Consider the following 23,661-nt stretch of genomic DNA (forward strand, 5'->3'; position numbering starts at 1 on the left):
CAAGGTCCCTGTCCGTCACCGTGGCTCTTGTCTGCTCCCGACCCGAACTACTGCTTCCAGGCAGCCTTGACTGGGGAACCACGATTTAAACCATCTGCAAAGTCCATTTTCCACGTGCCCCCAGGCGAGGAGGGCAGTGTTTGGATGGGTGAGTAAAGGCTATCTGTTTATTTCCCCTTCCCAGGAGCATAGGTTGACTCCTTCCCAGGAAAGCGAACAGGTTTGCACCCTGGCTCTGGACGGATGGGGGTGCTCTCCCTCCTTCCTCCCTTCTCCTGTTGGAGCAGGGACCAGAAAAGCTGGGAGAAGAGAGGAGAAAGATGACTGCTTCCCAGCACTGCACTGGCACAGCCAGGAGCCAGGGCTCTCCCAGCCATGCCATGGTGACAGCATCTCTCTTGTGCCCTCCTCCTCACCTACCACCCATCCTGGATCCTCCACCCCTGCCCCTCGCATGCAGCACCCAGTGTTCCCCATGCTGGGACGAGGGCAGCTGAGCTGGGCATGGATTTGAGGTTCAAACCTCCATCACCCACCCGACTCCTTCCAGCGACAACGAGGAATGCGAGCTTTAGTAAGAAAACTCTGTGCTTTGAAGAAAACAAACAAGCCTTTATCCGTCTTCTACTTTGAGCGCATGCCTTTTTATAGGGAGAACAACCTTCCGTGTATTTCGTAACTTGACTTTGAGTATTTGCTGAGATGGATCTTTATGTAATAACTAGAAATGTTCAGCTGTTTAGGGCAGGGGGGGTGGGTTTGGGGGTTGCTGTTTTTCATTGCGTTTACATTTGGAGATGGGTTGTGCTGCCACGATGCTCCTACCAGGGGTGCTGCAGATGCCAGCCCCCACCCCATCCCATCCCTCAGCATTGGGCGGGCAAAGGCACCCACCTCCGGGGGCACCCACCTTCCTGGGGCACCTCGCACGCCGTGGGTTTTCCTGCAGGGTGAACCCAGGCAGTGGCTCTTGGGGAGCCACCGGGACGTGGCTTTCAGGACAGAAGACGTGGCCGGGAAGGGGAATTTTGGTCTCACCTCTTCGCCACCAGGGAGAGGTCTGAGGATGGATATTTTCCCGGCGATTCTTCCATTTCTTGTTCTCTTTTTTTCTGACTGGAAGCTCTTTGCTTGTTGAGGTGAGGCTCCTGCAGCACTGCTGCGCTGGGGGAACTTTCTAGCTCCACTCTTTTCATCTGCATGGCGTTTAACTTTCTAGACAGTGCGTGTGTTGAAAAACAAAGAAACGAACAAAAAAAAAAAAATGCTTGTTTTGGACATAAAAAACAAAAAAGGGGGGAAAAAAGAAAAAAAAAAAAAAGGAAATGTTTTTTTCCATGTAAATTCTAAGCGTGTATTTTGCCTTTCCTGTGGTTTTGAATGCTTTGCTCTCTTGTCGAGGCAGGGACAGCCGCTGTGCAAAACGCAGCCTCATCCTTGCCGACTGCAAAACTATTTTCCCACTGGATAGAGGGGAAGAAATCCAAACTGCTGGGGCATGAACAGGCCCTGAGAGGTGTGTTGTTGTGTCCCGCTGTGCCGGCGGTGCGGTGGTTGCTGGTGATGTGTGTAGGAGATGCAAACGTTCTTCTCCATGCTCTTGGTGGATCTGTGATGTTTGACCGTGGAGCTGTGTTGGCTTGCAAGAGGTGGCCCCAAAGCAGGGAAATCCATGCAGGGAGAGGATTAGCTTTTAAGGTAGAGTTTGGGTGTTTTTACAGACCTGTTTTTATTTCCTGTAGTCGAGTAGTGTTGATTCGGTTTCATTTCTAAAGGAAGGACTCGGCTCTTTCACAGTTCTTTCCCTCTGATGCCACAGTGTCTCATCCACCTCATGATGCCCAGGCTCTCCAGGTGTCAGGAGTGGTTCTGAGGATCGGTATAAGATGGATGAGAATGGAGGAGGTCATAGCAGAGCCCTGCATAGGGGCTATAGTGCAAATGCCATTTCAGCCTGGCTTTGGAGCTGCTGATAGCTGTGGACCTCGGATGAGCTGTGAGGGTGAAGCTGTTCCAGCAGACACTACTGGAGGAAGGACTGGGACAGGAGGAGCAGTGGAATTTGCGAGGGATGGAGGATGAGATGCTGTGATGGATATAATCTGCTTTCATTGAGAGCCCACTTTGGGCAGTCATTGGTAGGGAGGAGCATCTTGGTTTCCAGTAAGGCTTTTGATGTGCCTTCTCAGAGGTGGCTTCTCCTCTTTGAGGTTTCCATGTGGTCATCTCTCCAGGGACAGGTTCCTCTGGAGGCAGCTGGATGTCCTTGCAACACCTAAAACGTTCCTTATCCTTTCCAAGGGAAGCAGAGTCTGGGTTTCAACTCCTTCCAGTCTTCCAGTCAAGCTGAAGCCTGACCAAGGAAGACCCAACTTCCCAACCTGCCCTCGCTGGCAGCATTAAGCACCTGCACTTTAGGGGTCTGCTTTGCCTGGTTTCTATTCCCCACCTCACACTGCTTCTCCAGAGCAGGTTTCTGTATTCCCAGAGCATCTCTGCGCAAGCACTGATATACCACTAACCCTTTCTTTCAGTAGCCATGGTGAACAGCTTCTGTCTCTTGTCTTCCTTCATATCTCCTGATTTCTCCTAAGCTTGCAGGAAAACTAAAACATTATCATCAACTGCCACTGTCCTTTGGCTCACAGAGCCAGGGCTGCTGCTGTTATGTCTGTACCTTCAAGCTGCCTGCACTGTCCCTGGCACATGCTAACTGCCATCACCCCAACAATCCCACCGTGGCTCTGGGGATGACAAGGACGAGGGCATAAGAAATATGGACGAGGTTACCTTGTTGGGATGCAGATTACTACCATGGACCTGCTGGATCCCCAGCAGCCTCAAGGCTGGAGATTAGGCTGTAGCATATTTCATCCCCTAGTACAGACAAAGGCCAACTCATCTGGTTGCCTAGCCATCCGGGCCAAACGCATGTCAGAAGTCCTTCAAACAGGTCATCTCTTCCACCTCTTACAGACCACAGGGGCTATCTGTGTGGAAGCACTTGCTGGGGTGGTGTCAGGTTCACAGCTCCATGGTGAGCTCGGACATGGCCTGTTTTCCCTTCTTGGCTGCCAGGGTTCAGCTGCAATATCATCATGTCTCAGGTCTTGCTGGTGCATCCACTCCAGAAGAATCGGTCATCCTGGGTCTCTGCTCGTTGCTGGAGGAGCAGGTGCTCTGCTCCTTACCCTGGACAGGCACGGACAGGAGAGCTGTCTGTCCCCCCCTCCTCAAGTATATGTCCTCTTTGCCAGGCATCAAACCCCTGTCTGACCCCAAACCTGCTTCATTTCCCTTCGCCTTCCATGAGTTGATGCCCCCAAGGAGCCCCAGAGGTTGGAGCAGGCAGCAGTAGCCATCTGCTCCCATTTTGAGATCATGGTCTGCCCTGCAGCCCATGGCAGGATTGCTGGGGAGGACCAGCAAAGAGCAGTGCCGCATTTGAGAAGGAAAGCCACATAGCCCTGTGGACCAAGGCGTGTCTGTCAACAGAAGATCCCATCACCATCTCCTCTGACGAGAAGGGCTAACCCTTCTTCCCTACTGCAGGACACATCTCATGGTGTACACCACTCTCTCGATGCATCCTCCTCCTGGCAGTGTAGAGACCTCACATTGCCCATTTCCAAAGGTGCAGATCCCAGCTCATCCACACCAGACAGGGAAACCCAGATGCGAACAGGCTGTAGAACATCAGAGGAGGGGCTGATGGCCCCTCTGCCATCCATCCCCGAAGGCCACCCACCAGCTCCTGGCCGAATGTCCTTCCCTCTTGCAGGTCACAGGGAGTGGAGGGGGCTGTATGGAGCGGCTCCTTCCTTCTTTGGGGTCTTGTTGTCCCTTTTTTCTAACTGTTGCACAATTTTAGGGCTTTTGTAACATTTTTTGGACAAGCAGGGAAAATGTTAACAGTGATTTAAGAGAAAAAAATGAGATCTCTCTCTCATATATATTATATATATATAAAAAACTATATACTTACAGGAAACCTCTATGGAAATATTTATTTAAGATGATTGCAAAAAAAATATATTATAAGGAAGAGTTTACCAAGCTTTGTCACGTAACAGAAGATCAGGCCCCGGGGAGGGGTGGCTGCCTGTCCCCTCGTGTCTGTCAGTCCGTGCGGTTGCAGCTGAAGCCTTTCTCTTCTCTTTTCGTAAGTGCACTCGAACTGTTGAGCAGTGTGACCGTGTTGGATTCAGCGGGAGCTTGGGGTGGGAGGGTTCGGGGGGGTGTGGGGGTGTGGGGGGGATGTTTTTGTTTCCTTTTCCTTTGTTTTATTTGGAACCTGTGGTTGTGAACAGAATGATCACTGCTCAAATCGGATGCTCTATCTGGGGAGGGCGGCGGGGGGACCGGGCGCGGGGTGGGTGTGGGAGGGAGGGCGAGTGTCAGTTTTATTCTTGGTGTTCAAGTGCAATAAATAGCTACCAACTTCTGAGCATGGAAACGGGTGATTCTCCGTCACTGCAGTGACTCACTGTCTGTCACCGCCTTGTCCCGCTGTCACCGCGCTCTTTCCTCGAAAGCAGAAAGGCTGGGATCAAGCATTGGGCAGCGGCTGCAGGCAACGGGAGCTTTCCTCCTGCCCACAGGATGTTGGTACCCTGGGTGCTGCCTGACCACCACCATCGCTGGGCTTCGGGAGAGCCTGATGTCATAGGACCATAGAATGGTTTGGGTTGGAAAGGACCTTAAAGCTCATCCAGCTCCAGCCCCTGCCACGGGCAGGGACCCCTTCCACTGGAGCAGCTGGCTCCAAGCCCCTGTGTCCAACCTGGCCTTGAGCACTGCCAGGGATGGGGCAGCTGCAGCTTCTCCGGGCACCCTGTGCCAGCGCCTCAGCACCCTCACAGGGAAGAGCTTCTGCCTAAGAGCTCATCTCAGACTCCCCTCTGCCAGTTGGAAGCCATTCCCCTGTCACTACACGCCCTTGTGAAAAGCCAGAGGGACCCCAGGGTGGGTTCGGGGATCGCAGGGGCAGCTTTGCCCATGCGGTCAGGGTGGCACCGGGGGTGAGGGGCTGGGGTCGGGCTGCCACGGTCCCTGTGCCCCACCACGCACGTCAGGCCCCGCCGCTCCTGGGCAGCGAGATCCCCCCCTCCGCATCCCCATCCCTGCCATGTGCCGCATCCCCGGCAGGGAGCAGCATCAGACCGGGAGAGAGCCCCGGGCTCCCGGAGAGAGCACCGGGACGCGCTGGAGCCCAGAGCAGCGCGGGGGCTGTGCCTGCCTCCGTGGTCCCTGGGAGAACCGGGTGGCATCCCGGGGTGCCGGGTGCGGACGCGGTATCGGTGCCAGGAGCAGGGTGTGCTGCCACCAGCGCATCCCCCACCTCCCTGTGCTCAGCCACACATGGCCCTGGGGATGTCCTCTCTGTTGTGCCACTGCCGCAGCACATTTTGCCCTTGGATTCCTTTCACTGCTGTCAGCTTTCCTTCCCAGCACGTCCCTGGTGCAGCCTCTGCTCCATCCTTTCCATCGCTCTGCAACTGATTGACAGCAGCTACCAAGTCCTGAGGATCCTGGGGTTACAGGGGGGATTTAGGAAATGTGACAGGACCCCATGCAAATAGAAAAAGGCCAGAGACATGCAGAAACCAGAGCAGCTTGGTCAGCCCAAAGCACCTCCATCTCCACGCTGTGGAAACGCATCAGGCTCTCCTGGTTCCTTTGGCACATTGTGGCCACCAGCAGCATAAAGCACCATCACTGGCTCCATCACACCAAGCAGACTCCCATATGTGCCCCTCCTGGGGCCAGTCCAGCCTGTGCTCCCCAGCCAGCACCCCCAGCAATGGCTGGGCAGCACCATGACCTGCTGAGGCCTCCTGCTCGGTAAATAGTGTCAAGGTTAGAGCGAGGGATTCATTGGGGCCATAAACGTTTATGGCAGGCCCTCCCCGCTGCCCAGCCACCACAGCCTGAACTTTCCATCAGCGATGCTTTTATGGCTGGTCTCTAATGATTAACCCTGCCTAGCTGCCGAAGGTGCTTTGCAGCACAGTTGTGAGCCCCACACACATGGAGCAGCTGAGGCTGGGGGACCCCCATCATCCCTGCAGCCACAGTGGGGTGCATTGAGGAGGATGTGGAAAGCCATCGGTGGTCCTGCAGTGAAAAGGAAGGGCAGAGCTGGCTGGGGAGGATGCTCGGCATCCCTGTGCATGAGGAGGTGGCTGGGCAGGACAAAGGCAGTAATGAAAGCTCCTCCACCATTAGGAAGGGTCATTCAGGAAAATTGCAGCCTTGTCCCAGGATTCATCCCTGGGCTGCATAGCCCATAGGGCTAACAGCCCAGTGCACCAGGGCCACATCATCTCCCCATAAACACTATTTTTTCTGTTTATCCTGGGTTTTTAGCTTTTACCAGACCAGTTCAGAGATTTGCAGGACAAAGCACGGGAGGGCTGTGCCCCCCATCGCTGGAAGCATCCCTGGATGTGCCCTTCTTGCATGCTGAGGACCCCCAAATAACCCAAGCAGAAGCTGTGTCACACACTGCTTTTTAATGGCGAGCTGGTGGTATATGGGAGAAGGCGCACATGACACCGGCGTGACAGGGACTGGCAACACTGGGTCCCAACAGCCCCAGCCAGGACCTCACTGGCACTTCCCAGGACAGCAGCATCAGCAGGAGATTGGGTCTCTGGGACGTAGGCCCTGGGAGACACCCCAAAATCACACACAGGCACTGCAACACAGCCCTTCTTTCCCTGGGAAAAGCAGCACCCTTGGATCTCCCTTGGGGATGGAAACTGATCCTCCTTTGGAGCTGGGTCCAGCTGAGACATCTCTGACCTGCACACATGGAGCACAGCTTGCCCCAGCCCTACCAGGCACCATGGGGAAGAGCTGGCCTGACCCACTGAGGTCCCTGGGGGATCTGCAGGCTTGGAAAGTCCCAAGCTGGTCTGTTTAGAAAGCTTTATTATTTCTGCCTTCTCATTGCTTCAACTGCTCATTTATTAGGTCACATTCCTTGAGCAGGACACTGATTTGTGCTGGTTTTGCTGCAGTGCCTCCGGCACACACTGTCCTCAGGGCACGGAGGATGTTATAGACCTTTCTCACACGTGTTTGTGGGTTACTGGAGTTAAATACACACAAGTAGAGAACAGACCAGTGCAGAGGATGTCCTCCTCCTCCCCGCCTCCTGCAGCCGGAGCATCTCTGCATCCCTGTAGCTGGCGCATCCTTGTAGCTGGAGCATCCCTGCATGGGGAGGGCAGGGCTAGGGCTGAGGGTGGAGAAGGGCAGCCCGAGCACCTCAACCAGACACCATCACAGGAGCACACAGACGTGTCACACAGCTGTCACACTGAACAGAAACACCTCGAACGCCGGGACGAGCAGCAGCTCCATCCTGGCTGGGTCAGGGCGGTGATGAGGACACCGGCAGGGTCAGCACCTCCCAACTGGTCCCAGAACCACCCGCTGGGGCCGGCCTGAAGTGCCACAGTGCAACCTGTGTGAAGTGGGGGGTGAGCCCCCTCCCAGCCTGCGGGGTCCCGTCACATTATGGACTCCTCCTCCTCCTCCTCCATCTCCCGGTCCACCTCGATGGCCGTGTTCTCGTAGCTGGTGATGCCGCCATATTTCCGCATGTGGACCATGAGGGGCTTGGGGGACTGGCTGCCGGGCAGGCTCGCCACGTACAGCCCCGTGCGGTTCTCCTCCAGCGACGGGCCCCAGTCCATGGCGGGCCGGCTGGCCTGCTGCACCCGCTGTGGGGAGACAGGCACCCTGCACACCTCTGCTCCCAGGGAGGGTGGGATGGGGTGGGATGGGAAGAGATGGGATGGGGTGGGATGCTATCGGATGGGAGGGGATGGGATGCAATGTGATGTGGTGGGATGCAATGGGATGCAATGAGATGGGATGGGATGGGATGGAATACAATGTGATGGGATGGGATACAGTGTGATGGGATGGGATGGAATGGAATGCAATGGGATGGGATGCAACAGGATGGGATGGGATGGAATGGGATGAGATGAGATGAGATGGGATGAGATGAGGTGGGATGGAGATGGGATGGGATGGAGATGGGATGGGATGAGATGAGATACAATGTGATGTGGTGACATGCAATGGGATGGGATGGGATGAGATGAGATGGGATACGATGAGATGGGATACAACGGGATGGGATGCGATGGGATGCAATGAGATGGGATAAGATGCGATGGGGACGGGATGGGATGCAATGGGATGGGATGGGATGCAGCGGGATGGGATGCAATGAAATGGGATGCGATGGGATGAGATGGGATGGGATAGAATAAGATGGAAGCTTGTGCTGAAGCTTCTTGGGAAGGCAGCTCTGTGCAAGTGCCCCGCTATGGCTGGGGAGATGCTGGGGTGAGGGGGAAGCGGGCTCTGCTGCCTCTGCTTCAGACAGCCTGGGCAGAGCAGCAAAGCACAGCAGGGCTGGGAAAGCTGCGGGCAGCCCCATAGCCTGCTCCAAGGACCTCACCCGTGCTGCCTGTGGCTGCCTGCAGGGGATGGCAGCTGCATTCCTCGAATGGGGGCAAAATGGGTGCAAAGTCCCCCGTGCCCTTGCCTGCCCCATGCTAGGGACAATGTGAGTCCCAAAGCACAAGGTTTGTTCTGGAGGGGGGATGCACACAGGGATGCCCCTTGGGAAGCAGTGTGACTCGGGGCCTGCCTGGCACCATGGGAAGGTGGCGCTGGACATGCCCTGGGATTCACCATCTCTCACACCCCCTGGGCAGCAAGGAAGGATGGGGACACACACCTCCAGGAGAGAGGATGCAGGAGGTGATAGAGGATACAGGGGCTCGTGGTCACCCCTGCGTGTTTATGGGGTGCTCCCCAGCAATGATGGCCCCAGCACCTCCTACCTCCCACAGTGTCCCTTCTTCTTGGAGCACAGCCACCACCATGCCAATGGGAATCATCAGGCAGGACAGGACCCCCATGAGGATGCCCAGGATCTCGGCCCAGGCAGGGAAGCGGTAGCTGCCGTACTCAGAGGGCTGGTACTTGACGATGTTGTACACCAGCAGAGCCTGTGGATGGGAGGAAAGTGAGAACCCAGAGCCTTCTGAAGGTCTCCTGCTCTAAAAGGGCCTGGAGATGATGGAGACCTCCCAGCAGAACCTGAATGGTCCCTGGGGCAGGAGATGCCAGCAGTTACCATCATTGTTGCTGGGGACAGCACCATCCAGCAGGCTCTGAAGTAGGGCCCTGGTTTGAAGCCCAGCATCATGTGGATATCTCGGCAGAACCTCTTTATGCCTGGAGGAGGCAGAGGGAGCAGGACTCAGAAGCTGTGATACAGGCACAGTGGTATCACAGCTCTATCACAGTTGTGTCACAGACACAGCCCACCCTTCCCCATGCCCCTGTGGGGATAGACACCTTACCATAGACACGTGTCACCACGAGGCAGGTAGTGATCACCACCACCATGAGACCAAAGCCAGCACTGTAGTCATCCAGTAGGACCAGCCAGTACATCCCACCCTGTGGAGGCAAAGCACAGTGGCCAGCATCTCTGGGGCCATCATCCCGATAAACCCCTACCCGTGTCCTCCTGTTTTTGGGGATACAGTCCTCTTAGCCCCTCTGTGGGCACTGAGGAAGACAGTGGTCAGGCTCCTACAGAAGACATCATTGTTCTGGGGCTGTGCAGGGACAGGAATAATGCTGTGTTGCTCCCCTGGGACCTTACATCCTAATGAAGCCCAAAATCATCAGCTGTCTCTCTTCCACCTCGATAGCTGATGTGAATATCGGTGTCTCTGCAAACTCAGCCTGTGCCCTAAGCTCTCCGCAACACATCGAGCCCCAGCCCTTACCTCTGTTGTGAGGATGAGCCCCATCAGGAAGAGGGCGATGCAGATGATAGCAGAGAACGAAGCTTTCTTTGGCCGCAGGTAGTAAGGAAACTCGTCTGTGACTGCTGTGACGATGGTTTCCATAAAGGCAAACTGCATGCAAAGGAGAAGAGGGTCCCCATAGCCCCTGGGCTGCCCAGGCACCATGGCTGGCTCGGTGGGCTCTGTCCTTACCTGGCTGTCCAGGCCCAAGGTTAACAGCATGAAGAAGAACAGGAAAGACCAGAATGGAGAAAGGGGAAGCATTGTCATGGCCTGGGGGTACACCACAAAAGCCAGGCCAGGACCTAAAGGAGGCAAAGGACAGCAGGGTGAAAAGGGGATGACAGCTCTGGGCATAGGGGGATGGAGGAGAGGAGAGCCCAGCCGAGCAGCACCACAGTGGGGAACTGAGGTGCAGCAGAGGGTGAGAGGTGCAGGAGAACCAGCCTGCTCCGTGCTCAGACATCACTTTATTAGACATCACTTGGTGCTGCTCACAGTTTGCATGGCAGGAACTGGTTTCTCCCCTTCCCTCCCCTTAGCCAGCTGAGCACATAGCATCATCCCTCACGATGATCCCCTCAGGTGCCTCCCACTCTAGAAGGGATGCTCCTCAGTGCACCCAGGTAGAAGGTGAAGAGGAAAGGGTCTTTGACCTCACCTGCTTTTGCCACCTGGTTAACAGGGACCCCAAGCTCCTGGGACATGTATCCCAAAACGGAGAAGATGGCAAACCCTGCCAGGATGCTGGTGATCGCATTGCCCAGGGTCACTATGAAGGTGTCCCTACAGAGGAGAAAGAAGATGCTCTGAACATGCCCGTGGGCTCCTTCCCACCCTACACCAGTGGCATTGCCAGTCCCAGGTGCCACAGTGATCCTCCTCCATGTCCTCTCTTGGCATGTGCTTTTCATAGTCAAAAGGAATGTCTATCTAATGACATAGGTCATTTTGTGGGGTTCCTTCCAAGCTTTCTTTCCTCTAGGACAAGGGGACAGGACAAAAAGGCATAACTCCATCCCCAAACATCCTCAGCATTCAGCACCTAAAACTTCACAGCCACATGTTGTGCCTTGATGCTTAGGAGAACTTTCTTCTACAGAGCCCTCTGTCCCTCTTGAGCCTGTGGAAGCTGCCAGGTTATCCGTAAGGTGCTTGGGCAAGGAGCAGTGCTGGGTGATCGTGTGCTTTGAACCCACCAGCTGAGGTTTCAATGGCTCCCCCAGCCCGTGCTCTTCACAAGACAGGAGCTGGCTCCTACCTGTAGATATTCTGATGGAAGGTGTTGTAGGAGGCGAAGGTGAGGAGGCCCCCAAAGCCTACCCCAAGGGAGTAGAAAATCTGCAGGGCAGCCTCGATCCACACCTGGGGGAAGGAAGCAGGTCTGAGGAGAGCCTTTCCTTGCTAACGTACCCACCACTCACAGGGGGTCAGTTGGCTTGTGGAAGGACTAAGGAGAGGTTTTTAGATCCAGCCCAGTGGAGCATTTAAGTGCCCTTGTAAAACTGGGTGGTCTCTGCTACCAACACTGCTGACCCCAGGAAAATCCCTGCTCTGCACACTGAGATTGCTGGAGAAAAACAGAACAGCCAAATCCAGCACGAGCAGCTACAAACACCCCATAGCCCATCACAGGGGCTACTCCTGCCCACGGTTCTGGTACCCAGGGGAGGTGGGGAGCATGCCATCCCCTGCATGGAGAGCCAGAAATGCAGGCATGGGGCTGTGCCCCATGAGAAGAGCCCTATAGACAAGGCGTGGAGCAAAGACAGATTGCTCAAAGGCAAGTACTTTTGGTCTGGGATCAATCTAGAGAGGACAGTAGGTCAGGGGGTGGCCAGAAAAGGCGCCAAAGTAAAGGACCCGCCTCAGCTGCACACTGCAGGCGCAGGAGCAAAGGTTCGTTTCTGTGTGTTGGACAAGACCCTGCTCACCTTGGAAGAGAGCAGGTGATCGAACTGGGGCGTGAGGTAAAACCGGATCCCTTTCCAGGCCCCCTCCAGGGTCACGCCGCGGATGAGCAGCATCACCAGGATGAGGTAGGGGAAGGTGGCGGTGAAGTACACGACCTGCGGGAGAGCAGAGCCCACTGGGAGAGCTGGGGGCGAGAGCACAGCACAAGTGGTCCCTCCCCGCCCTCCACTGCATCTCCCTGCACTGCCCGGTCCTTGGGATGCAGCAGGACCAGTGGTGTCAGCCCTGGCACTGTCTGGATGTGGGACCCATGCCCAGGATGCTGTTTCTGGGTCTCTTTCCCAGATGTGCAGAGAATCACAGGCACTGGTGAGCATCGCTGTAGATCCCCCCAAAAAACTGTCCAGCTCTTACCTTTCCAGAGGATTTGACTCCCTTTAGGATGCACAGATAGACGATAGTCCAAGAAAGGAGCAGGCACAGACACAAGTTCCAGCGGATCCTCCCGGGATCTCCGATCCCAGAGCTCCCTTGGATATGCAGGACGTACCGGCTAGGGAGAAAAGAGAACCACTAGTGAGCGGCCATGGGCAATCCCTGTCTTCTCCCTGAGGCCTCTCTGGACCCAGCAATGCCTCTGCTCAAAAAATAGCCTTGTCAAAAATCCCAGCGATGAGAGGCAGCTGTTTGATGGGGAACGGGGAGCAGTTGGTGTGATTTCTCCACCATGCATTAAAGAGCCTACAAGGGGTGCCTGGAGGCTTGAGAGCAAATTCCCAGCCAGTCCAGGCATGGCATGCATTTCAGTCTAACGTACCTCCAGGCCAGCAAAGCAGTGCTAACTCATGGGCATCTCCCGCATCCCAGGGCATGATCCTAAAGCCTAAACTGAAATATGGCCCGCAGCTGACCATGAGAGCCCATCACTGCATCCACAACACCAGCCATGAGACATCCAGCACAAACCCTTCACCCCTCACCCCATCCCCATGCTCTCGCTGGTTGGATGCCAACCATGTCTGTATATATAGAGTGACTTACAAGGAGCACTGTAGAAAACTTTGAAAGACAAGAGGAAAGGGAAGATTTAACTGAAAGTGATCTAGTTGAAGACATCCCTGCTCATTGCAGGGGGGTTGGACTAGCTGAGCTAAGAAGGTCCCTTCCAATCCAGAGTATTCTCTGATTCAGTGTCCCCACGGCGAGGTTGAGCTCTGTACCTCCAGTACTCCTCGCTGGGGCTGACGGTGTTGGTGATGTTGACGGGAAAGGTGGCATTCCCCGCCTTGATGACGTGGTGGTCCAGGCACAGGTCGGTGTTCCACCAGTTGCCGCAGTGCCGCCAGGGCAAGTCGCTTGTGAGGGATGCAAAGAGGTAGAAGAGAACGTAAGCAATGATCATATTGTAGTAAATGGCCACCAGGGAGACGATGAGGATCGTGCCCATGCCAACGCCTGGAGGAAGGAGAGGGTAAAGAAGGAGTGAGCCATCTCTCTGGAGCAGAGAACACCCAGAACCAGGGTCAGACACTGGAGCTCAGCAGCCAATGTTTAACCAGCCTGAGGTTCACCCAGTGGAGGGACCCTCTTATTGTACCCTCTGAACAAGCCTTCTCTGAACTGGTGATCTATTTCATCGTACAGATGATTTCACTCCAACTTGATGTCAAGAATAAAGTGCTCGATTTGACCTCTTTTGAATGCTTTATTCTTACCTTTGTTTTCCACAGCCACTGCTCAGCTTTGGGGCTGTATTTTGTACACTGGCTGGCTTAATAATTTTTTATCTAACATGACATCCAGAGCCTCCAAAGACTGATAGATCTCACACATATCTTGCAGCTACTAAGCTAACCCATAAGTCCAGCCCACTCCACCTGCCCCCAGGATTTAACCTTTGATTCTAACATGAGCTTTGAGGACCATGGCGTGCAGATGATGGTCCATGTCCCCATCAAGCAGCTCTTCCAGTGGCCACACAGAGGCTCTGGATTTCACTCACGCACCTTTAAAGAGAGGGCTTATCTTCCAGACAGCGAGCGGCCCCAGGCTGGAGAACTGGCCAAGGGACAGCTCCATGAAGAAGATGGGGATCCCGCAGATGGCCAGCATGATGAAGTAAGGAACCAAGAAAGCTCCTGCAAGAAGCAAGGAAAAACTCCCTAAAACATTCCACCAGCCCAGCTCAGCCAGGGGGAGATGTGGCCCCTCCAAAGGATACTCAGGTACCTCCTCCATTGGTGTAAGCCCTGTAGGGGAACCTCCAGACGTTTCCGAGGCCCACGCAGTATCCAATGCAGGAGAGGAGGAAATCCAGCCGCCCCGTCCAGTTCCCTCTGTCCTCTGGGCATCCGGAGCCTAGGTCCCCATCCTGGCTGCTGGGGCTCACCAGGAGCTCTGGGGTCACCGGCTGAGCAAGAGAGCAGGGCATGGGATAGAGCAAAGATGGTTAAGGAAGGAATAAAAGCAGGGGGTGAAGAGTGGAGAAGGAAGGAAGGAGCTCTGAAAGCTCTGGTGTGAGTTTGTGACCCCAAGTTACAGCTCTGACACTTGTCCAGCCCTTACCTTGCCGAGGATTTGACTCCCTTTAGGATGCATAGTTCACCTGGTACTGAGGTACAGAGACAGGAAGATGCTGTGGTCCCTGCTGGCAAGGCACTGGGAACAGGACAGGAGGAGCCCATTTGGGAAATTTCTCTTCTTTTTGGGCACTCAGGAGAAAAAAACAGCCATCTCCATGTCCCTGAGTTCATGGATTGTAGGGAACAAGTCCATGGGATGTGACTGAGGAAGAGGGGCCTGGATTTGGAGGGATCAGCCAGAAGGAATTGTCGGTCCCCAGTGGACGTATGTGCTTAAAGCCTGCAGCAGGCCTTCCTCCATCCCCTGGGAGAGGAGAGCTCAATGAGCAGAGCCGGGTGCTGCCCTGCTTCAGCCCCTGGGGAAAGTGGCAGCTATCTCCTCTCCTCCTCCTCCTCTCTGGCTGGACCAAAGGATGCTCTTGCTGCCAGTTCCCATGGAGACAAGGAGCCGCTGCTGATGGAGATGGCTGCAGGCTTCCACCCTTTGCAGGGTGCACCCCAGCTCACAGCCCTAAGGAACCAAACACAGGGGCGACCCCATCCCCACCCAGCATGAAAACCCCTTGGGGGACAGGACAAGCAGAGCAAACTCTTCCCAAAGCCAACCTGAACTGCAGAGCCCGAGCTCTGGTGTTACACTAAACCCCATCATTAAAAGCCCATACCTGCTCGATGCTGCCTTCATAAGGCAAGGGCCAGGAGAAAAAGCTGAAAACAGAGGCTGAAAAGTCAGAATGTGACCCCAATGCTGTTGCTGTAAAGCTGTTGCCTGGCAGCTCTCTTGCAGCTAATGCAGCTTTCCAGCTTAGCAACTTCTCCAAGCCATGGCCATGCCTGGTAGTTAACCCAGCACACACAGTGAGTGTGACCCACAGCAACCTGTGCTTGTGGGTGAGGGACAGACTGCTCTGCTACATCCCCCCCAAAAGTTTCAGCAGCTAAACCCTGGATTCACAAAGGTCCCCCCTCATGGGGACAGGAGCTATGGGGCCATCACAGTCTGGTCTTTCCCCTCACCAGAATGCTTCCCAGTCCATCACACTGCTGGGGACCTCTTGCTTTCCAGGTTTGCATCCCACCAAAACATCAGGCAGGGATGCTGGGACATCATTAAATCCTCTTGCTTAATTCCTGCAACTCTGCTGAATCCTGAACAGCTGCAGAAGGGCAGCCGCATGACCTGACTAATGCAGGAGCCCATCCATCAGATGTGGTATGGAAGTCAATGTAGAAGTAACCAAACGAGAAGAAAGGAACCAACCGGACCTTTTCCAAAAGAAAACCTTTTCCCAGTCCCCATCTCTGTCACCCTTTTCAGGGGCCATGGGATAGAGTTTGTCACCCATGCCTTAGTGATGACCGCACCACCTTACTGGTATCTTTAGCTGGAGCTCTGCCGTTTAAGTTTGGGACTCCAGAGCAGGCAGCAGAGACTGCTCAGGAGTCAGGTAGACCCCAAGGAGGGTGACACTGCAGTCACATCGGGCAGGCTGGGGATGCTGCTGGAAAACACAGACAGGTTGCTCCCGGACTGTGCAAAATGCCTCAAATCATAGCCTTCCCATAGAAATCACAGCAAACCTGGCCTATTTGCCTTACTAAAAATGAACTGCAAAATGCAGTATTTAGTGCTTGCAGCCCATCTTTGTCCCAGATAGCAGAGAGATGCACACCTCTAGTTCAGACTGCTCAAATCTCACATGCTGGCTCAATTCCATCCTCTTTTTTTTTTTTGGGGGGGGGGGGGATTAATGCTCCTTTTCAGCCTTTGTCATAACAGGAACCTTCTTTTCCAGCAGCAGCTGAGGTGCTGTAGTGCTACGATATTGCTCTAGTGCTTTCCACAGTCAACAGCCATCTCTCAAAGCGGGCTCCTGTCTCGCGGTTATAAACAGACGGGGACTAACAGCTCCCTTGGCAACCACGTCCTCTTTGAACACGGCATCACTTTCCATTATTCACCACAAGATGCTCCCAAAGAAGTCAGCAAAGCAAAGGTCACCGGGAAGAAAAAGCATTTTAGTCTCTGCCAAGACAAGAGCTGGCTTCCATAAGGAAATTGCCTTGTGCTAATTATTTTCTGTAAACCAATTTGTTTTAATGAGTGCAAATCTCGGCTGCATCCATGAGAAACCGGCCAGATTTAAGTTACTTTTTCATCACATTTTGTCTCCATTCAAACGGGCATTGTGGGGTGATTTTGTCAGTGTTTTTGCATGGACCACAGCCTTTGGTTGGGAGGAATGCCACCCGGCACCAAATTCCTCCCCTGTGGATCCGAGCCATGTGCAAGCACAGTGCGTCTGTAGAGTGTGAGTCACTTCGGATTAGTTTGAATTGCTGGTTAATCTCTTTGGAAAAAAAAAGAGAAAACAGCATAAAAATGAATTCAAATGCAAAATGTCTTAGAAAGGGAAGTAAATGAAGCACCTCGATGGGGTGGAGGAGCCCCTTGAAGGGCTGCGCCAACCCTGGGCTGCCCCAGCCTGGGATCACAGCACATGCCAGGAGAGGGAGCAAGTAAGTGATGCTGGAGCGGCACAGGGGATATGGGGAGATTGCTGAGGCTGAAGCAAACTCATTACAGCGATGTCCAGAGGGAGTGCGCACCACTGCGAATTCTGATGGACTTTCATGCTAGAACCGTGGGGAAGGTCTGAGGCAGGCAGAGGAGGGCAGCGGCTCAGGCCTGGCTGGGTACAGGGAGGCACAGCCCAAATCCTGGCTCCCCCCGCTGCTCTCCATGGGCTTTAGTCCACTTCTAATGAATAACCCCCGAAGCAAGTAACCAAACAAATAAAACCCATCCATTCTCCTCTTCTGGAACTACTCTTATGCAAATGCCAACCAGAAATCCTTAGAGCCTGAGAAAGATCTTCTCTTTTAAAGGGGCATTTCCATATGTCTCAAACATGCCTGGTGAGAAGGCTTAAAACTCCCTGCTCACTGCTGGGAAGTGGGTCACAGTGACAGGGAGAGGATGCTACTGGGGCCCCAGGGTAGGTGCTGCAGCTGGGGCTGTGCAAACTCCTCCATTGGCCATAGATGGCTCTGGACAAGCCCAATCCCAGCACTGGACATGGGGACCCCAAAGTGCTGGGTGGCTGTGAGCATCAGGCTCTCCATCTGGAACTCAGCAAGAGTATTTTGGGGTAATGAAGGACAGCAGGGCCCTGGGCAGCAGTGGGAATGGGGAAAATAATTCCGGAGACATCTGCTTTCCATTCCAGCTTATTGCTTGCAGGACTAAATGAGTTCCTGAATAAATGCTAAACAGGATCACCAGCAGCAGAGGAATTCAAGAATCTCAGGAAGCCTTTGGAAGGGGCAGGGACAACTTTTAATGGCTCCCGCAGTCACAAAGTCATCTGAAAAAGCAATTTGTAGGAGAGATGAGGAGAGGGAAGAGCCAGATGGTGACTCCAAACAACAGTGGAGGAGGAAAGGCAGCCTTGAGGCTGCTGGCTTTCACCAGGCCACTGCTGGCTTTTTTACGTCATATCCCAATATCCTAGGAATTTCCTGCCAGGGATGAAACTCTCCTGGGTTTTCATTTATCCGAAGGCTGGTGCAGGTTGGAGTCGCCCTGCCCTGTGGTTGGTGGGCATGGTTTGGCAGAGGGCAGAGCCTGGGATGCTCTGGGAAGGGCTGACCCACAGGCAGCAGCAGCATGTCCCCATGCAGGAGAAGGTGCTTGGTCCTGAGTGTGAGGGGAGATGGGGACTCTGGGCCTGGCGTGGCTCTGAGGGGAGCCAAGGATAGGAAAGCCTGAACTGAGCTTAAAACGGGTTTCCATAAGGGTACAAAAGGGGTGTTCAGCTCTGCCCTGAGCCCAGAGGTCAGGGTCCAGCACTACCCTTTAAACGCATCCGAGGAGGAGGCATCCGGTGGGAAAGGCACTACCCAGCTCCCGTGCTCATCCCGAAGGATGGGGGGGAACCCCTCACATTCCACCACCCCCGAACCTGGGCAGCCCCCGGGGCTGTTGGGAGCCGCCTCCCGGGGTACCACGCTGCGGGTGGCAGCTCTGCCCCGGGAATCACGGCCGGGAATCACCGCCGGCATCCCGCTGGAAGGGGCAGGGGAAGGGGCAGCTCGGGCCCTCCGCTGGCCACTAACCACAGCGAGCCCCGGGTACGAAATGCCCCCATCCCTCTGCCCCACATCCCGCTGCTGCCCCAAGTACACACACTATTCCCGTGGGCAATCCCTGACAGGGAAAAGTCTGTCGTCTCCCCACGGAGTCTCCAGTGCAGGGGATGGCTGCGGGTCCATGCCTTGTCCCCGGCTCCCAGCCCTGGGGCCATCCCCGCTTCCCGACTCTCACCTCCCGGAGATGCTGCTGCCGAATCTTCTTCATCCCAGAATCCTGTTGCTATGAGCTCCCCGCGCCCGACACTTTTCCCTCTCGTTTTCTCCGGCGATAGGGAGGGAGAAGGGGGAGAGGGCGAAGCGATAACAGGCAAACGGGGGGGTGGCACACGAACACCTTCCTGCCGGCGGGGGAACGGGGGGAGCGAGGCTGGAGGGAAGGTGTTCCTGGAGTTGAGGATGGCTGCTGAGCGGGGAGGGAGGAGGGACGGCTCTCGCAGGCTGGAGAAGGGCTGTCTGTCAAACGCACCCCTCCGGGGGGGGGGTCCGGGACCTCAGCCCCCCGCCGGGAGAGCGGGGAGGGATGGAGCTGCCTTGCTCATGCCACGAATGCGTCAGGTCTCCGTAAGGATTGAGCTGACTTTGCAGGCACCCCGCGGGTCCCATGCGCCCCAGCAGTGGTGGCAGCAGTGCAAGTGCAGGTGCCAGAAGCTCCCAGCACCTTTCTGTCCAGCTCTGAGCTGATTTTCTCATGGCAGGACATGGTTGGAACCTGAGCAGGTCAGAAGTGACTTCTCCCCATGCTGCTGGAGCTCAGACCCCAGTGAAGGGCAATGGGATGCTCAACACCCATCTGTCCCTTTGGGTAGGACCAGTGCATCCCACCGTGCTGTGAGCAGGAGCAATCCTTGGGCAGGCCCATGGGTGAGAAGCTGAGCCCACCATATCATGGGCCTGATGCTGGAGCACAGGTCACATGCCCAGGGTCTGGATGTCCCTGTTGAGTCAGCAATGGGATCCTACAGCCCCAAAGCCCAGGGGTGTGCAGGCTTTTCCCCACCATGCGCAGCCACATCCCCAGTGGGACGGCAGAGGTGATGTGTGCTTTGTTCTCCCAGTTTCATGGTGGTAAATGTCCCCAAGAGGGACAACCCCACATGCCCCAGGGCCAGTGTGGTACCAGGAGAGCTGCTGTCTGCCACAGTAATGCCTCTTTCCCTTGGTAATATCCTCTTGTCCTTCACTTTCCCCCTGGACTATGCCCAGTCCATCAGGGTGTGTGTCCCTTTTCCTACAGTGCTCCAACCTGCCCCAGACCTGTCTCCAGCTGCCCTGCTCGGGTTTAAAGCTGAACAGGCAGCACTGGGGATATGGAGGACAATGACTGAGAGGACCCAGCCTGCCTGACGTAAGAGCACCTCTCCCTGACACCCGATGGCCATCGTGCTCCTACAGCCCTCCAAGCACTTACGAGAATTTTCCCCAAAAGAAAACCTCCTGAGCATGAAGACACGTTTCTGCAGACTCCAGCACGATGAAGTGGCTCAGTGTTTGCACTGTGGGCCTTTCAGAGCTAACATTTACCTGCGTTTCCCAGTGGGAAAAGAGGAAGCAGCAAACTACATAACACAACAAACATCTTTCTTTGCACTCAGCTTCCTCAAAAGAAGAAGGTCTTTGGGCAGCCACCCAGGCAGGCTCTACCAGCTTTGGACTCACCCATCACTTCCGCCTCTCCCGGGATGCTGGTGGGAATGCTGAGCCTGGATCAGGCCAGGTTGGCCCCATCGGGCACTGTCCCTGCCTCACCCTTCCTGCTCAGGGCAGGGATGCTTTGTTTGCTCTTCGTGCCTGTGCCATCTGAATCAGCCTTTCAGCTTTTTCCCTTGGGATCCACCTAGTGAGAAGTGTCCCACGGCCACCTCTGCAGCATGGGAGGGAAGAGATTGGTGCCAGCTTGTCACAGCTGCCCCAGTCCCACGTCACATGGACTGAGCCCTGCACAAACCACCCAGCCTTCCCTGGGTGGACTTCAAGCCCCTGTCTTGCCTGCAGGGCAGTGTTTACCAGTAGGGATCTCAAGGGCTGACACTACCCTGGACTGTCCGTGTTGACACCGCTGCTGGTGGGATGCTCTGTACCTGGAGCTCCCTTCCCTGATTAAGCTGATGCTGCTCCATCACCTTGGACCACCAGGGTGCAGACATCCCACCCAGGGCATCTGGGGTACTCCAGCATCTAATTGCAGAGCTGGTGCGAGTCTTGAATCACCACAGAGCTGGCAAGAGGTCCACTTCATGGAATAGCACCTGCCAGAGGCAGTAGGAGCCAGAGGGGTCTTCCCATGAGGAACAATGCAGTACAGGTACCCCAAAACCCTCCTCGGGCAGGGGACAGGATTAGGGTTAGGGTCCCCATGCCCTGATCCCCGAGTGCCCAGCACTAGAGAGCACATACAGGGCTTGCAAGCATTTCTATCAAGCTTTGCCTTCTCCCACCCCTGAGCCACCCCTGGGACATCAAGTAACCCTTTCCCTTCCCTTGGGCTGAAGCATAGGGAAGGACACACACATCTCTCCGTCCCGATGCAGGGCCCGACAGGCACTGGCCCTGTGCACACTGCCATCAGTGGGAAAACACCCGCATCCCGGCGGCAGCCACCCGAGCAGAGGCGAGAAGGTGGCGGCTGGCGGCGAGATGGGCCCGTGCCCAGATCCGCTCCACGAGTCACGAGGAAGGCGGCAGCGGCTCCGGTTAGTCACCGCCGGGAAGCGTGCCATGCCGGAGGCTGCCGGCGTCTTCGGCACATGGCGTGCATGGCCTTATTTTGATGATGATTCCTTCGAGGAGGGGCAGCGGGAGCCGGTGGGAAGCGTGGAGGAAGGAGCAGGAAGCAGCTGCAGGGGCTTTCTGGGGACAGTCCTCAGGGTTCCCTGTTCTTGTGCCCAGGCTTTCCCCATAGGATGCCCATGTGGGGCTGTGCCGCTCGGGACGCAGCTGCTGCAGGTGCTAAACCAGGCGCCTGTCACCTGCCTGGGGTGCAACCGACAAGGTGACGTGTGTCTGGGGGGGGTTGGACCAAAGGTCCTAAAGCTGGTGCGGACATGGGGTGCACAGCCCCTCACCTGGCACGGAGGGGACCCCGCGGGGCTCACCCACCCCTGCCCAAGGGGTGGTAGAAGGAGGCAGGGGAGGACACAGGCGCTGGGGCGCAGCGGATGCATTTCGTCAGCCACCCAAGGGGTGTGTGTGTGTGTTGGGGGAAGGGGTGCCTGGGCGTGTGGGTGCATTTATTGCCTCTTCCCGCCAGCGCTGGCTCCCTGTGCACACACAGGACACAAGGGCACAGCCCCGCGGCTCGCTGGACTTTTACCCTGCTGTGCAAACAGGCAGGCGCCAGATTAGGGTATCAGTTGGAATTTCATCCTGTCAACGGCACACGCAGGCTCGCTGGGAGGGCAGCGGAGCATCTTCCCTCCAGCCCAGCCCCTCGCCCGCTCATGGGCACCCAGCACAGTGGTGAATCTGGGACATGCACTTTTCATCCTCCCCAAGGACTCTGCTCCCCTTCAAGCTTCCCCTTTGCAGGTGATGGGGATGCCTGGGGCTGCCACCATCTCATCCCGTGCCAGGGCAGGATCCCACTGGCCAGTCCCCATGTGGCAATGACAAATTGGATGCCAAAGGCAGGCAAAGCTGGATGCGGGAGGAGGATGTGTATGGATGATGCAGCTCTTGGTGTGAGGACCATGCTGGAGTCTCCACGCAGAAGTGACCCCAGTCTCCCCGGTCCAGCCCAGTTCTTTTTGCAGGTGGCCCATTCACTCTCATCCCCTTTCCCATACGGCTCCAGCTCCGTTGTCTTTGCCTCCCCAGCCTCTTTTAGCTCCTGATGCCTCACGTCCCCCTGCAGGGATGCAGGGAGGTGGTGGCCCCATGCCGCGGGCAGCCCAGGCGCCATGCCGGTGAGCACGGAGTCACCAGGGTGCGGTGCGAGGTGCAGCTGCACTCACAAGGTCAGGAAGAAACTCTTTGCTCTGCCTGTCTCTGCAATGCCACCTCATCCTGCCTCTGCTCCTCCATCTCCTCCACCCACAGGACTTTATCCTGCATCAGGTGTCCCTCCACAGCCTCTCCTGCCCAGGCACCTCAACACAATCCCCCCACACTTCTTCCCAGGCAACACGTGGCACATTTTGGGGCTGGAGGAGCCGTTTTGGGCAGGGATGTGAGGGCAGCCCCGTGCTCAGTGCCCAACAGGAGCAGAAGGACGTGACCGGGATGGAGAGAGGACAGTGTCAGGCACTGATGCCAGCTGTCCCAGGCACTATCTCACATCCTCATTCTCTGTTTGCTCTTCTTGGACAAGGAGGATATTCAGCCCATCAACAGCCATAAAACGAGATTAGAGGCCAGGAAGCACCAATGGGAGGTGGCCGCGTCTGTGGGCAGCTGGCCTTGTTCTTTGGCCTCCACCAGCCCAAGCCTGGCCTCACCCTTTCCCTGGCTGCCCCCAGGGCTGTGAGTTTAGAGGTGATGGGTTGCCCAGCACAACCACCTCCCTTGGTGACAATGGGATGTGGCTGTGCCATACAATGGTATGGGCCATACCACTGCCAACAATGTCCCTATGGGATGGGCACACTGCATGCTACAGGGGCAAGGCTGCTGTGCCAAGATGTCCATCCATCCGTCTGTCCGTCCATCTGTCCATCCATCCATCCATCCATCCGTCCATCCATCCATCCATCCCATTTCAGTGGGTCTGGGCTCAGCAACATCAGTGCTGGCGCAACCCCGGGGCTGGCATCCTCCTTGTGCCACAGCACCATAGGCTGGGAGGAGACAGCAACAAACCCACAGAATTTCTGCTCGCTTTTATTGTCACCGATATTGTCACCTAAAATATAAAAAGGGAAACCAGTTCTGCCTTCTATACACATAAACTGAGCCAAAGTCCCGAGCCAATGCAAACAGCATCCTCACCACTGTGCGCAGCTGGCAGTGGTGGCTGATGGAGGTGTCACCAGCCCCCATGGAGCGAGACCTAAATCCCACAAGGGATGGAGCGGGGCTGTGGGCACGGTAGGATGGCAGGGACCCCCTTGTAAAACCCAGAGCATGCCTGGGCACCTTGTTTTCTGGGCCAGGACATGGTGGGAGGGACGAGAGGCTGGCAGCAGAGAGTGCAGCAAGGAATGCAATGCACAAGCAGTGTT

General features: G+C 55.7%; 1 protein-coding gene across 1 annotated transcript; it reads right to left on the reverse strand.

Annotated features, from left to right (window-relative positions):
* Positions 1-7,409: 7,409 nt before the first annotated feature.
* Positions 7,410-18,710, reverse strand: SLC6A7 (solute carrier family 6 member 7). Its single transcript, XM_065690365.1, has 14 exons — positions 18,678-18,710; positions 13,998-14,178; positions 13,775-13,906; positions 12,989-13,223; positions 12,183-12,321; positions 11,789-11,923; positions 11,116-11,219; positions 10,516-10,640; positions 10,047-10,159; positions 9,834-9,965; positions 9,399-9,498; positions 9,170-9,270; positions 8,874-9,041; positions 7,410-7,733 (listed from the first exon to the last, which is right to left on the reverse strand). Exons 1-14 carry the CDS (start codon positions 18,708-18,710, stop codon positions 7,521-7,523), a joined length of 1,911 nt encoding a protein of 636 aa, XP_065546437.1. The 3' UTR covers positions 7,410-7,520.
* Between the last annotated feature and the right edge of the window lie 4,951 nt (positions 18,711-23,661).

This window comes from Lathamus discolor, chromosome 10 (genome assembly GCF_037157495.1).
Source record: "Lathamus discolor isolate bLatDis1 chromosome 10, bLatDis1.hap1, whole genome shotgun sequence".
NCBI lineage: Eukaryota > Metazoa > Chordata > Aves > Psittaciformes > Psittacidae > Lathamus > Lathamus discolor.

Excerpts from the sequence above, each read along its gene's own strand:
- SLC6A7 (XM_065690365.1), bottom strand. The coding sequence starts at position 18,710 with ATGAAGAAGATTCGGCAGCAGCATCTCCGGGAG. Across the intron at positions 9,499-9,833 it reads GGCTCATCCTCACAACAGAG|GGTGGGATGTACTGGCTGGT; the intron begins GTAAGGGCTGGG and ends TTGCCTCCACAG. Across the intron at positions 7,734-8,873 it reads AAGAAGGGACACTGTGGGAG|CGGGTGCAGCAGGCCAGCCG; the intron begins GTAGGAGGTGCT and ends GTCTCCCCACAG.